General features: G+C 40.1%; 1 protein-coding gene across 25 annotated transcripts in view; it reads left to right on the forward strand.

Annotated features, from left to right (window-relative positions):
* The window catches only part of tcf7l2 (transcription factor 7 like 2), a 180,130-nt gene that overhangs the window by 58,488 nt on the left and 105,492 nt on the right, over nt 1-16,150 (forward strand). For all 25 annotated transcript variants that reach the window (XM_080205784.1, XM_080205786.1, XM_080205787.1 and 22 more), the window contains one exon: nt 9,925-10,026. In XM_080205784.1, the coding sequence (XP_080061910.1) occupies nt 9,925-10,026 (102 nt within the window). The remainder of the gene's footprint in view (nt 1-9,924; nt 10,027-16,150) is intronic.

A 16,150-nucleotide genomic window follows, 5' to 3' on the forward strand; every position in this document is an offset into this window, starting at 1 on the left:
TGCTGGTACAGTGGCTTGGGCCACTGTCTGTGTGGAGTTTGCACGTTCTCTCCATGTCTGCGTGGGTTTCCTTCAGGTGCTCCAGTTACCTCCCACAGTCCAAAGATGTGTGGGTTAGGTGGATTGGTCATGCTAAATTGCCCCTTAGTGACAGAGGGACTAATTAGGGTAAATGTATGGGGTATGGGGATAGGCCTGGATGGGATGGTGGTTGGTGCAGACTCGTCGGCCCGAATGACCTCCTCCTGCATTGTAGGATTCTATGCTTCTACAATGCTTCATTGTTTGAAGTCTGATTTCTAAATCATTTCCCTCTCACATCACTTAAATTTGTTCATCCTATTGTCAAGCTGTGTGATCCTCAGAACTTTGGCCTGAAGTTGTACTGCCATCCCACAAGTCCACAAAGTGTCATATCATTGGGCAGGATGTCTTTTGCTTTTTTGATATTTTGATCTTTTGGTGTATGAATGACCTAATGACCCCCCCTGAACTCTTGCATTGTCACTGACAGCAGCTCTTGAAGGAAGCAGTGGTTTTCCCTTGGTTCCTCCCAAGGCAGTGGAGCTGACTGTAGCAAATATAAATACTGCTGATGGCAACTGCTTTTCCATTGTAGATCTGTGCTTCAATAATGGGGAATTGCCTGGTGGCTAAAATCGGAAGTGGTGATTATGACTTCCAGACAGCCATGCATGTATAAAATTTGTGTATTTGCCTTCTTCAATGCTGTGCAATATAAATATAATGCAGATTCTAAAGTTTTGTATTGGAGAACTGCTTCAACTTTAACATGAGACACAAAGGGGGAATTAAGTTCTGGTGTGAAGGTTACATAAAAGAGGCATTATGCACCAATATGGATGTAATATAAAGGAGAGGATTAAAGTACCAGGTGACAGTTTCTGCTTATCGATCAGAAGACTCTGTGATCAGTGGGCACTGATAAAACAGACGGTGGTATCAGATTTTAAATTAGTGATATTTTGGTCTGTACACAGAAACACACCTAAAATACACATTGCAATGCTTGGCATTTGCAGTACATGTTGTTACTGGTCAATGTGCTTAATGGCGTGTGCTTAGTATGAACAATTAGGGATTGGAAATGTGTTGCCCAGCCCAGTGCCTTTTTTATATGTAAACAAAATTGGAGATGTTGGAAATGAAAGCAGAAAATGCTGCAAATATGCTGATCCCTAATGAGGAAAGTTAACTTGTGGATGCAACCTTGCATCTCAATAGAAAGCTGAAGGATTACACTTGTCATGGTAACTTGATTTTCTTTGGTATTGTACTTATAGTGGCCCATGTATTGAAGTATTTGAAATCATAAAAACTTTACAGTGCAGAAGGAGGCCATTCGGCCTATCGAGTCTACACCGACAACAATCTCACCCTGGCCCTATACCTGCTTAGTTACTCTGCTAATCCCTCTGATTTGTCATGTCCTGGGACACTAAGGGTTAATTTAGCATGTCCAATCCACCTAACCTGCACATCTTTGGACTGTGGGAGGAAACTGGAGCATCCGGAGGAAACGCGTGCAAACGCGGAGAATGTGCAAACTCCATACAGACAGTGACCCAAGTCGGGAATCAAACCTGGATCTCCTGGAGATGTGAGACAGCAGTGCTAACCACTGTATTTGAATAAGAAAAAACTGTACAAACCACCAGTACTAATTGGACTTGATCAGCGTGTCTCCTGACTTCACTTTTATTTGGTTAAGATTGCTTGTCATACTTTGCTTCATTCTCTAGAACTCCATGGTTTACTTGAGTGTTGCTGCCACCCTTAATGAGAGAGCTGTGGTACTTAATAGAGTGGTCAAATTTCCCATGAAGCACTTTCCTGCCCATTTGTAAGAAACCTGAAAATGCTGTAGGAAAAGTTAATTCTGGAAACCAAAGTATCCCATTTGCATGCATTTGTGAGTGTCCCTGCATGTGGATGCCATGTGCAATGAGAAGTTGGCAGATAACAGTTGAGACATATGTTAACTTATTTTGAAATTAATAGTTTCTCCTCTTGTCACTTTCTAAGCTGCCAATATGGGCTGTTGGGTTTTAGTTTTAAGAGGGTGAGCATTGGGGCCACCTTGACAAAGACCTCTCGAGCAAAGGAGAGGGTGGAATTGCGATAACGCCACTGAATTGGGATCCCAAATGTATGTTGTATTTAAATGGCTATTGGATTATTTGGGGATTTGGAATGAAATTAATCTTTTCTAAACAACAGTTGGATTTTTAAAAAAATTCTATATTTTTGTCGAAAAGCGTATAGATCTTTTACTCTGTGTAATTTTAGGTGTGTATGTTTGAAAGATGTGTGTATTTGAGATTTTTTGGTGGGGGGGATGTAAGGAAGAATTAATGAATAAATAACTATGATGTTCAAATATTTTTGACCTGTCCTTGTAGGAAATCCAATTTTAAGTCTTACAGAAATATTCTGCTTATAGCAATTTGTCATTAAACCTCTTGACCTGTGCTTTCTTCATACTTTCCTGGTCTAGAATTTAACGCTGTATGCTATGTGCAGAAAGCATGGGGCCTCAGCAATTATCTGGCGTCTGTGTCCATTGTGTGAGTGAATTGTTTGTGGGGTGGTTACTACTACGTAACTCTGTAGGACTGCTTGTGCCCATCTGGTTCTGGTTATCTCTCTCTGCAGTAGGGCTGAGTCTCATTTCCTCACACTCACAAGGCACTACAAGCAGTGATCTTGTTATGCCTTAACATAATTGAAAATTACATGTTGTGCAGACTAGCAGCACTAAAATGCAGACACATAAAACATGTGGTTCAGGTAAAGAAACAAGGAAAATAAGTTGCATTGGTAATAAAGTTAACCCCCCCCCCCCCCCCCAAAAAAAATAGATCAGCAGGTTTTTGGAGCTTTCTTGATTTTGTTCTTCCACTCTCTCTCGCTCTCCCCCCCCCACCCCCCAAGCGCAATTGGCTCTGCACTTCGTTTTATTTTGCAACCATTTTGATGAACATATGAAATCGTAAATCAAATCTGAGGCAAGCTGAGGACCTATTCCGCAGCACCACCACCACCCCCCGCCCCCGACTTCCTCTGCACAAATCCATTTGTTAGGTAACTTGACTAGAAGTCCTGTCCTGCATTCAGTAGTTGTTAAACTGACTTAGCTGCATTGTTAAGAAAGCTGCAACAAAGGAATCTTTTGTGCATTAGCTCCTGGATGGCTAGAGTATAACTTGTATACATGCTCCAATTATTAAATAAAGGCCTTTGTTCCAAAAAGCACTTTCACATTTGGCCATAAAGAGTTGGCTTTTCTTTTCTTTAAACGTGATCAAGACTGCGCCCATCTTAAAAAATAAAGTCATAGTTTGCATGTTACTAGTTCCAAAAATCCCTCAAAATGACTAATTATTGATTATAGTCTCAGGATTTTCTTCTGTTTTTCATGTCTGGTTATGCTTTGGAGGGCTGCACTTTTGGATGGACTGTTGCGATGACACAAGGCCATCGTGTGGGCGATTGTGGGTGTGAGGGCAAAGAGGGTATAGTTAAAGAGTCAATCATGATCATAGATCCCATACGATCACACATGGGGGCATAGTGGTTTGCCCTGCTGCCTCACGGTACTAGGGACCTGGGTTTGATTCCCAGCTTGGGTTGCTGTCTGTGCAGAGTTTGCACGTTTTTCCCCATGTCTGTGTGGGTTTCCTCCGGGTGCTCTGGTTTCCTCCCACAGTCCGAAAGATGTGCTGGTTAGGTGCATTGGCCATGCTGAATTCTCCCTCAGTGTACCCGCGCAGACTGGAGTGTGGCAACTAGGGGATTTTCACAATAACCTCATTGCAGTGTTAATGTAAGCCTATTTGCGACACCAAAAAATAAACTTGAAACAATCTAATCAGCTTATCATGGAATGCCATTTATAGCGATAGTTACATAAAGACAGAAAATGAGTAAATGTGAAAGCTGGAAAGACCATGGTGGAAAGCAACTGTGATAGCAGAGTTACTCCCTCATGGCGGAACCACACCATTTATCCTTTTTTTTTTGTTGCTCACAAGGAGGGGACCTTTGGAAATTGAAACCGTTGACTGTGGGTTTAAAATGAGTGAAGACAGGAAATTGAAGGGGGTGTGATGTGGGCGGGTGGGATATGCCCAGTGAAAACTGCTGGAAGGGAAGATGGGTTGGCAACAGCTATGTTCATTTGCCATCATACATTCACTTGTCGATGTCATTCATGTTTCTTTTCATGACATGAACTCCTGACTTTAGAAGAATTCAGCATTAACTCCAAAACTGGAAGTGAAACCTGAAGTCCTTTTTATTTTCTGCTCATTTTGGTTGCTTCTTCATAGTACCTCATACCTGTGTGTATTAATGCGATGGGGTTAATTTTACTCCCATCCATCGAATGACCACAGTAGAAGATGTCCCAATTTATCAGTTATATTACTACAGAGTTGGCTATGAGTCAGCCAAGTGATTTTGAAAGTGATTCAGATCTCTTGGAAAACAATATTGCAGTGTGATAGCTTTTTGTGGATTACAATTCTTTTTCACCCTACTTGACCATATTTGCCTAATACATTGATTATAATGGTTTGATTTTATTACTGTTACATGTATTAGTATACAGTGAAAAGTATTGCTTCTTGCGCTATACAGACAAAGCATACCCTTTGCAGAGAAGGAGAAAATGCAGAATGTAATGTTACATTGGGTGTAGAGGAAGATGAACTTAATATGAGGTAGGTCCATTCAGAAGTCTGGCAGCAGGGAAAAAGGTGTTCTTGAATTGGTGTTGGTATGTGACCTTAGACTATTGTACCATTTTTCCAAAGGAAGAAAGTGGAAGAGTATGTCTGGGGTATGTGGATTCCTTGATTATGCTGGCTGCTTTTCTGAGGTAGCAGGAAGTGTGGACGGATTCAGTGGATGGAAGGCTGATATGTGTAATGGACTGGGCTTTGTTCATGACCCTTTGAAGTTTCTTGCAGTCTCGGCCAGCTCAGGAGCCATATCCAAGCTGTGCTACAACCAGAAAGAATGTTTTCTATGGTGCATCAGTAAAAGTTGTTGAGTTGTAGCAAACATGCCAGATTTCCTTAGCATCTTGAGAAAGTAGAGCTGTTGATGGGCTTTCTGAACGATAACATCAGTGTGGAAGGTCCAAGACAGGACGTTGGTGGTTTGGACAACTAAAAACTTGAAGCTCTCGACCATTTCCACTTCATCCCCGTTGATGTATGCCATTGTAAATAACCAACAGGTTCCATGTGCAACTCCCAACAGGGCATGTTCTCCATTATGCTTCCTGAAGCCGATGACTATCTCCTTTGTTTTACTGACATTGAGGGAGAAATTATTGTTGTTGCACCAGTTCACCAGATTTCTCTCTCACTTTCCTGTGCTCGTGTCTCATCATTGTTTAAGGTATGACCCACTATGGTGGTGTCATCAACAAACTTGAAAATTGAGTTGGAGAGAAATTTGGCCATACATTCATATGTATAACAAGTATAATAAGGGGCTGAGAACACAGCCTTGAGAGGCACTGACGTTGAGGATGATTGTGGAGGAGGTGTAGTTTACCTTTGCTGACTAATGAGAATAATTGCATTCTGTTCTATGTATGGCATCCATGAATGTGTTCTGATGATATCACCCTAGTGTTGGGAAATCCTCAAGTAGAAGTGGTGTACTTGATGCAGCATTTGCAGCAGCAAAATTTAGTTTTTAAAAAGATCTTTAATCGGATATGGACACGACTGTCAAGGCCAATATTTGACGCCAATCCCTGAATGCTCTTGACTTCGTTGTTTTGCTAGGCCATTTCAGAGGGCAATGCCAAGTCAATGCAGATTGCTATGGGTCTACAATTACATGTAGGCCAGACCAGGTAAGGATGGCAGATCTTCTCATTAGTGAACCAGATGGTTTACTTTTCAACAAACGATGATAGTAATGATGCCGTGAAACTGGAACTATATGTTTTTCAATTCCATATCTTTTATTAATTAACTGAATTTTGAATTCATCAGCTGCCATGGTGGGATTTGAACCCCGCCCTGGCCTCTGGATTACTGGTCCTGTCACATTACCACTGCAAGATGAGAGGCCTTGCTTAAGTTGGGAGTTGCATATGGAACCTGTTGTTGATTTACAGTGGTATACATCCAAATGACTTCAAACTCCCAATCAACTAGATAGGTGGTACTTTGTGAGTAGAATGATTTATATAGTAAGTTATAGGGCAAGATTTGTCTTCTTTTAGAACACTTGTGCACTTTAGCTTTGAGGAGTGAAATTTAGACAACCACTCAGGTTTAGCAGAATAGTGCAGTGAGAAAACGTGGCGCCCTTTCATTTTTGGGACCTGGTTTTAGATCCAGCCCAGATACGTGGGTTCTTGTGTAAGTTGAGTTTGGGTACTCTCAATTTATTCAGTCACGCATTCAAAGCACAAAATCATTCATTAATAAGCATAAATGTGAATTTAAAATTTGCATTTCACTTGGTTGGTAAATTGATGTTGAAAGTGGAAAAGACAGAAGGAGGTGCTGTATTAAAGCAATGTTGGGGGAGCTTTATTCGCTCTGTGTTGCATTTAATCTGGGAGTTTTGCTGGCAATAGATGCTGTTACGCAGTTATGCTGATTTTTTTTTTTCCCTTCAAAAGCACAACTTCCAAATGAAGAAAGTAAGAACACTTACTGTGACTGTTGTGTATCCCAGTGGATAATATGAAATTGAATGCTGTATTTTGATTTTGCGGAATGCTATTGCATTCAGATTTTAATTCTGGAAAATAGTAAACATTTGATCTAAAGTTTTGTTTAATAATGGGGTTATTCTACTGGGGCAGAATTGTTTTGTTGGTTCATGAACAAAAGGCAGTAACTTGAAATGTTTCAAGGGAAAATTGGATGCAAAATGACAAATCCAGATAATGAACAGTGTACCGAAGGCACAATTGTATAGAGAGAGCTAGCAGCAACTCAGTGTTCTTAATCCTAAATAATTGAGTGCACTTAGATTACTGAAGAACCACACAAGTAATATGGAGCAGTTTCTTTATTCAGATGGCAATTCTTCTGAAGTTGTAAGTGAAGATTGTAGGTGACATTTTAACTCAGTAAGTTGCATACACCCTGGCAGAATTTTCCTGTCCTGCCCGCTACGTGAATTGTAGCAGTGAGACATGGATCATGCAAAGATCCATTGACGCTGGGTGGGATTTTCCAGTATTGAGGTATGTGTGGCTGAAAAATCCTGCCCCTGAGTCAGAATTGAGAGTTCAAATCTTACTTGAGCTCATAGACTAGCACCTAAAGTGCAACACTTCTGGGTTGTTATGCAGGATAAGTGAGAGGGAGTGTTATGCTCTAGCTGTTCTGCAATTATCCCATTGCACTATTCTGACCAACAGCCAAAGCACAGGCCGCTTGCTCATTTGCTGTTTGTTGGGCTTTCATCTTAAAAAAGAGATCTTACCGGAATGCGTGCTTGTGGTTTCTCTTGAGACTCCTCACTCAAGTGATGGTAGTGATGGAGTGTGTCTCCATCATTTATGGGACATTGTGTTCAGGGGAGGTGCAGAAGGTAGTAATCTCACAAGGCATACAAGTTACTTTAAAAAAATTATGAAGAAGAACAAGTTATCTAAACAATAATGCCAAAATGAATTTTAGTGGCACACAGAATGTAAAAGGCAGAAACAGGTCCAACAGCTTTTTCGAAGTTTATGCACCAAACAAGCCTCCTCATACTCTTTATCTAACCCCCATCAACGTATCCTTCTTTTCCTTTCTCCCTTGTGTCAGTTTCCTTTGGGATAAATGCATCTATCTATCTTTGCCTCAACTACTCTTTGTGGTAGCAAGTTAAGAAGGTGCCAAATCAGCACTAAATTTTTTGGAGCAAGATGAAAGGACCTAAGTTACCATTTGTACAGGCAAGAGGCCTAATGTAAGTCCTTAAGTATTGATGCGATGCTAACTCATATGCACTATCAGACTCAGTACCCTTCATTATCCCATAAGCATTCTATTAAAATATTCACAAAACATGAATCTAGTGGATGTAACAAAATGAAAAGATGTTAAATTTTAATCAGAAATCCTTGCTACATTTTTTTTTAGAAAACTGGTTCTGATAAGACTTCCTCTCCAAGCATATCATTAGAGATTGTAAAAAGCCACACAAGCAGTTGCCAAAACCCTATGTGTATATGTGTGAGCTTTCAAGGACTGATATGTGATTGCAACTATCCAATTTTGAAACAGTTTTACAATAATGATTCCAACAGGGAATTGGTTTTCAAAAGGAAATTGGATAAGCACCTGAAGAGAAATTTGCAGGACTACTGGGAGGGCAGTGGAGAGTGGAACCAACTAAATTGCCATTATGAAGAACCAGCGTGGATTTGTCAAACAAAATGTCTTCCAGTGCTGTAACCATTTGCTGAGTTGAAGCTATTTTTGATATTGCTCTGTTAACCATTGTTGCCAAGCCGCTGAATAAGGTGAAGTTTGTTCTATGAGCATATAAAAATTCATGAACAGCTTTACCAATAAGTTCACAGCCCAAATGGTGGCAAGTAACTTATAATGAAAGAATGACTGGCTTTGCATTTTAGACCATTATCAAATGGAATGAGGATCTGATCAAGAAAGGAGTTCCACGTATCTTGTTTTAGTTTTGACTTTAGACATATTTAATACATGTTACTTTATATTTTCACCTCCTGCATATTCTTTCTCCACCCCCCGTACAAATAATAACATCACTAGAACACCTGAAAAATCTGGTTCCATGTTAAGCCAGTGTGCTTAAAAATCTCTTCCTGAGAAGGCTGCCGGATGTGGTCCATGTGTGTATTACATAGAATCCTAGTGACAAAGCTAAGAATCTAATGCCTTTGGAAAATCAGATTTTTTTGCGATTTAGTTACTAAATAGCTGTAATACTTAGTGTTGTGTACCAACGTGTAGCTGAGTTTGGAATGCAAGAATTGAACAAAATTAATCTTTATTCTTATATTGAGGGCAGGCTGGGGGAAACATTGGTATAAAGAAATTCACTTAATATTGTTACAAATGTAAAGTTGATACATTTTTACACAAATATGTAACTAAGTTTATAGTTATCTTTAACTTGAGTATTCCACTTTCAGCAGGCTTGCAGACCTGGAAATACTTGGGTTTCCTGGGCATGAATGCTGTCATATTCCAATTCTTTGATATTAATTTCACTGCCTTGTCATTCTGTTACTGTGGGGGTGCCAGCACTTCAGAATATTACTAACAATCATGTATAATTCTGAATTTTTATCAAACAGCGTACTGCATTGTTATTTTAAAAATCATACCCTAGAACTCACCACCTTAAGTCAATTGAGGTGCTACCCAACTGTGCCTGTTCCTTCCTTCAGTACCTCAAATTCAAAGTTTGTTGAACTCAGTATTCTTCACCAAACCCAGCCCAAATAATAGCGTAATGTTTGTTTTTCCACCCTGTTCCTACCCTGCATGTTCCTTTTGGTGTAGTCACCTCACTACTCGAGTGTTCATACATGTTAGTGCAGCAGTTTGGGAAATTATTTCAGATTGGTTAGAAGTGTAGAAAGGAGAAAAAAGAGTGTGTTCAAGGGAAATGGGTGACACTGCTTCTGCAAATGGAAGTATGTTTGCAATTTAGCCCAATTTTGCTGCTGTAATAAACATTTAGTTTACAAATCTACATTGTGGAAGCCGAAACAATTATTCAGATCTATGTCCAAGACATTATTCTTCATCACAGTAAATGTTTTGGTTATGATTACTCATCTTTATATTTTCTCATTTTGTGTTTGTGTTCATTTGTATTTATGGATTTTTGTTTTCTTTTCATTTAATCATTTTCCTTTATTTTGTTTCCCATTTCCAGTACCTGCAGATGAAATGGCCATTGATTGATGTACAGGCAGGGAGCCTACAGGGTAGGCAAGGACTGAAGGATGCTAGGTCCCCATCTCCAGCACATATTGTTGTAAGTAGTGGCTAGCTGCATTTTCTTTGCTTCAGTAGGAGAAATTGAAGCTTGATGTTTCCTTTCATTAAAAAGGTAGTACCTACCAAGAATAAAACTGATGATAAATGAGCTCCAAGAACCTGTCATATTGCTGCTAATGTGTACCATAAATTTCAGCACACGTAGAATCTGTGATATACAATTGTGTATGATGTACCTTTGCCAAAGGGAGAACCACATCAAAATTTAACTTACAAATATGGATGAGCAGTGTCAGTGAGGTTGGTCTCTGGCCCCTGCTAAGAGGGTAAAACTAACTTAATAATTAAAAGTATGCCCTTCTTGTTATTTTAGCAACAGTGTTTCAATTTTTTTGGGGTCTCACTTACCTTTACAGAAAACATGACTCATTTTCAAAAACACATGAGGTGGGAGTGGGGCACTGGTTGTACGAAAGAGCTTAATTCTGGTAAAAAATAGATTACCAGTTAATCCTATGAAGCGGATGCCTCTAAAGCATGGAATCAAATTTCAACTGGTATCTGTGTGTGTGTGTGTGTGTGCAAGGTAACTTTCTCAATATTTGTGAAGTGTGTTCACAACTACAATTAAGTAAAAGTGAATCCCATTGGCTGCATCAGACTGTGAAGTACTAATTGTTTTAATATAGAATTTTCCACTTAAAAATACTGAATAACACTGCAAGCAGTAGTGGGTGCTGCTATTGTGGCACTTAATACTTTATATTACCATTTCTAATGTGACTTCTGGGAGACCATGATGCTTGCACCATTTCTCAGCATTTATCCCATTACTGTGGCTGTCTTACCCAGCAGCTGATGCGCAGACCATGATTTTTGTGGGCCTTCGAGTCTGTTTCTGATATTGGGAGGGGGAAGCCAGATTTATCAGGATAAGTGCCAGGGACTAGCTGATGGGCTATATTTGAATGGTACCCGTATAAAAGTAACTCTGGAGTTGTGCAAGATCATGATGTCCTTTTTCCCTTTCCAGCAGCATTCCTGTTCTGTATTCACGAACGCAAGTGAACCCTGAGCAGTGCTCTTTGCTCTGCTTCAGTGACGGTCTGAACACTGCACAATAGGTTATTCTTTGACCCCAATTATCACTGTGATCCGCTGCAGCTGCTAACAAAACACCTGTGTGTGCTGTCCTTTGTTATATTATCATCAAGCCCTGATTAATAGTCCAATTGTTAAATTTGTAAGATATTATGGCGCTGTTGTGTCTTTTGAAAAATAAAACTTGGAGCTGGGATTTATGGTAGCTTTCTGGCAGCATCTATTGTGCATGATTTTGGTTTCCCACCTTAACTCCTGTTTATAGTATTCAGTGTGTTGTGCAAAAGAATCGACAATGAAAGAAAAACATTTGTTTTTGTCAAGCTATTTATTTTATTTTATTTGGCAATAATCCTACCACCTTCTCCTAACAAGAATTGATGCCGTAGTGGTTATGGTGGAATGTTTTAGATAACTGCCCTGCTCACTTAAAGTTGCATATGAACTCTTCAGGAATTATCAGAAGATGTCAACTTCAACACCTTTTTTAAAACTTTCACCTGTTGTCCTTGGCAATTAATGTAGCTAAATTTTGAGTTTTCCCTCCTTGAAGTTGAGAGAAGTGCAGAGGGAGGCATGTGCAGTTCGTGTTCCTGTTATTGTGTTAATGCTTCAATGACTTGTTCTGATCAAATCTTTAACATGACTTCAAGAACATAGTTTTGAAAACCCTTTATTTTATATGGACACTAAAAAGTTTCCACGTGTGGGGTAATCCTGTAATGCAGGTTTTAGTTGCAGTCAGTGAATATTTGGAAATTTGTAGAGAATTTAACTGAAGGTAAATAGTGTCTTAATGTCTGTCACTCTGGTTTGGAATAACATTTTAGAAGTAAAATGCCAAATGAAAATTGTGTGATGGAGTTCCTGTACAAACCATTAGAAAGCAGAAGAGTTGATATGTCATCTGCTGATACATATCTCTGCCTATTCACATCTCATTAAATGCAAACAATGCAAAACCCCCTAATCAGTGTGAGCCTTGAACATGTGGCTACGACCAACATTCTGGGGTGAAGAATGCTTCTCTTCAAAGCAAAATCACAAAGAATGTGTTTATGATTTTGCTACAGATAGCGAGCAGAGGAAATCTTCCTACTGTGAGATACCGATGATTATGTGACTGCTTTACATCCAACATTTGCAATTTGGTAACATGACGGGTTGTTTTCCACTGAATTCTAGGCATACCTTCCTCTGAACATTAATCTGCCTTGTATTTATGCCAGATGCTGTTGCACTGTTTGATTGAAGATGGAAAAGTTTTATTAGTCAAGTTCACCTATAGTGTGGGACTTGCAAATCTTGCAGTTCCATTTTAAGAACAAAGAAAAGTACAGCACAGGAACAGGCCCTTCAACCCTCCAGGCCTGTGCAGATTATGATGCCCTAACTAAATTAAAAAAAAAACTTTCTGCCCTTAGCCTGTATACCTCTATTCCCTCCCTATTCATGTACCCATCCAGATGCTTCTTAAATGTTGTTAATGTGCCACCTTCCCCACCATTTCTGGCAGCGTGTTCCAGGCACCCACCGCCTGAATGAAAACCTTCCCCCACACATCTCCCTTAAACACCCCTCCCTCTCGCCTTGAACCTGTGCCCCTTTGTAATTGACCCTTGCACCCTAGGCCTCTGACTATCCATCCTGTTTATGCCTCACACAATTTTGTAGACATCTATCAGATATCCCCTCAGCCTCTTTCAAGTGAAAACAATCCTAGTTTATTCAACCTCTCTTTGTAATCAACACCCTGGAGACCAGGCAACATCCTGGTGAACCTTCTTTGCACTCTCCAAGGCTTCCACGTCCTTCTGATAGTGTGGTAACTAGAACTGCATGCAAAACACCAAATGTGGCCAGACCATAGTTTTATATAACTGCAACTTCTCAGAAGACTAAGGAAATTTGGCATGTCACGTACAATCTCACCAACTTTTATAGATGCACCATAGCATTCTTTTTTGGTTGTATCACAGCTTGGTATGGCTCCTCTGTGCAAGACCACAAGAATCTACAAAGGGTCGTGATCATCTTCCCACCCGTTGTCACTGTCTACACTTCCCGCTGCCTTGGAAAAGCAGCCAGCATAATTAAGCACTCCATGCCCCCCAGTCATACACTCTCCCACCTTCCTCTATTGGGAAAAAGATATAGAAGTCTTGAGGACATGTACCAACCGACTCAAGTATAGCTTCTTCTCTGCTGCCATCAGATTTTTGAATGGACCAACCTCGCATTAAGTTGACCTTTCTTTATAAGCTAGCTATGACTATAACACTATATTCTGCACTGTCTCTTTTCCCTGTCTGTGAACAGTATGTTTTGCATAGCATGCAAGAAACACTGTATATTAATACACATGATAATAAATGAATTCAAATCAAAAATATGATTTTCCAGCTCTTGTACTCAGTGTACTGGCTGATGAAGGCAAGCATGCCATATGCCTTCTTAATCACCTTGGCAAACTGTGTTGCCACTTTTAGGGAACTGTGGACCTGTGTGCCCGGGTCCCTCTTGGAATTTCTAGGAATTTAATTTTAAAGCTGAATCTTTACTCCATTTTTCCTCCCCCTCATCACCCTCTCCTCCCAAAGCAAAAATATGTCAAAAGTAGGGAGATATGTGCTGATTGTTTTATTCAACATATTGGGTGAAGATATTCATAGTTCTGCATTTAGATACAGTATCTTAAATGCCATTGAAGATAAGTACAAGCAATTTACTTGGAAATCCAAACTGAAATTATGTTAAAAGATCCAAATGCAAACTTGTCCCTAACTTGCAGATAGTTCAACTCCCTGTTAGAAATGTTGCCACAATGACCTGCTGAGTCAAGGATAGGAAATTAAGCAGGTCTGATAAGGTGCCGCTTAAATGTCTAAAGATAAAGAAAGTATCCCTAAAAGTTCAGTGTCTTCAGAGATGACTGAGGTTCATAAGAATGTATGCCTCATCATTGTAGACCACCAGACTAACGCAGTTGCATCAAATAGCCTTTTATTCTAGCTTTAACCTCCATCCTGGCCAGCCAGCCAGCACCACCCCCCACCCGCCTCCCTCCTTCATGGCCAGCCAGCACCCCCCACCCCATAAAATATTAGGTTGAAGCATCAAAATAAAATGTGCTAATGCAAATACGTAATTGAGGAATTCATGGATTTAGGGTGCCTGGTAACATCCCTCAATTCCTTCTCTCTCAGAGGTATCTGGGAGTTAAATGATTTGCCTCATAATAATTTGTTTATATCTTTCCAGTTTTTATTGATTTGCGTGTTCTGTATCTATTATAGTCTTGTTGTTTTGATGAGTTTAGATTATGGATGTACCTTTTGGCTGTATTTCATATTTTTTTACGCTATCTGCTCTGCTCAGCAGCTGTTGTGGCCCAGAAGCAGCAACTTTCAGCCAAGCAGTAAAAGTAATACATGATGCTGGTGCCAGAGGTCACTCTGTTGTGGCTCACAGAAATGTTATAAAGAATAGTATAGAGTACTTTTAATAATTATCCATCACTTTAAAGCGTAATTAAAAAAAAACGCTTTGTGTCTTTTATTGATCACAGAAATAAGATATCCTTCCTCTTCTAAAATAAAAAAATACTGAAATGACATTTTGCATTTTAGTAAATGCACATGGCTAGCTATCAAACTTAGCACAATCAAAACAGCTGGACAAAGTGGTAATCAAGCTAGTGAGGCAGTCAGTGGCACTATTTCAAGAATGTAATTGGAAAGAAATTGCTCAAGGCACAGAACAACTAATGTCACTTAAAGTTGTGATTTATCAGGAGTGCAGAAAGACAGAAGTCTAATGGAAGGCTTGCAAGATTTTGGAACTTTTTGAAAAAAAGGACATTCACATTTGTCGATGGACTTGTTCATTAGACCCCAGTACAAGAGACTGCGATCAAGTGCCCTGCAGAGATCTCATTTGCCCAAGGAGTTTTGAAAGCATTTGGATTCTGTGCCAGTGATGTTAATTTAAATAATCTGACTTTAGCCCCCAGTGACATCATAGGCACATCAGAAGCACTAGTTTGGTCCATATTACAGGAGAGCAATGTCTGTGTGCCACATCTACATTGCTGAAACAGCTCCCTTTATGGCAGCATAGTTTTTTTTAACGGGGGATTGGGAGGCAGTTTTAGCACTGTAACTGTATGGTGTTTGTGCATCCATGTGTCCTCCTGCAAACTGATCTAGCTAAGCACCTAGAGACTCATATTATGCTATCACGTCTCCAGTTGAATTTAAATTCGCATAGCTGGATTTTCTTCCTTTGTTAACTTCAGGTTTGGAGCATCTGTTTCATCTGTCTTCTGCCCTCTATAACTTTACACTCAATGTTGTGTAGCCTGTAGCCTAATTTGCACCAAGTTCTTCAGTTCACCTATTAGCCCAGTGCTAGCAGATCCGCATTGGTTCTTGATTTGATGTTTCAACTTTAAAAACTTCACCTTTTTATATTCAAGTGGCCTCCTCCTCCTTCCCTGCCTCCAAAACCCCTTTCAGCTGTAGAAGCTCCCAAGAACTTGTGATTCTCCCCTCCAACTGTACCCCTCGCTTCCTTCACCCCAGCATTAGGAGCAGAGCCTACAACTAAAAGTTGTAAACTTTAGCTGTAAAGTCTGAAAGTTTATTTATTAGTCACAAGTTGGCTTACATTCACCCTGCAATGAAGTTACTGTGAAAATCTTCTAGTCGCCACACTCCAGCACTGTTTGAGTACTCTGAAGGAGAATTTAGCGTGGCCAATCCACCTAACCTGCACATCTTTGGACTGTGGGAGGAAACCGGAGCACCCGGAGGAAATCCATGCAACCACGAGCAGAATATGCAAACTCAACGCAGACAGTGACCCACACTGGAATTTGAACTTGGATCCCTGGCGCTGTGAGTCAGCAGTGCTAACCACTGCCACTGTGGTGCCCGTGTCTAAACCCCAGCTCTGGAATTCGTGCCTATACCTGTTCATTTCTGCTCCTTTTAAGATGTTTCTGAAAATCTGCTTCGTTGACTGAAGATTTAACACAAGAACGTAGAACACTACAGCAC

This window comes from Carcharhinus amblyrhynchos, chromosome 17 (assembly GCF_965287045.1).
Source record: "Carcharhinus amblyrhynchos chromosome 17, sCarAmb.v2.hapA, whole genome shotgun sequence".
NCBI lineage: Eukaryota > Metazoa > Chordata > Chondrichthyes > Carcharhiniformes > Carcharhinidae > Carcharhinus > Carcharhinus amblyrhynchos.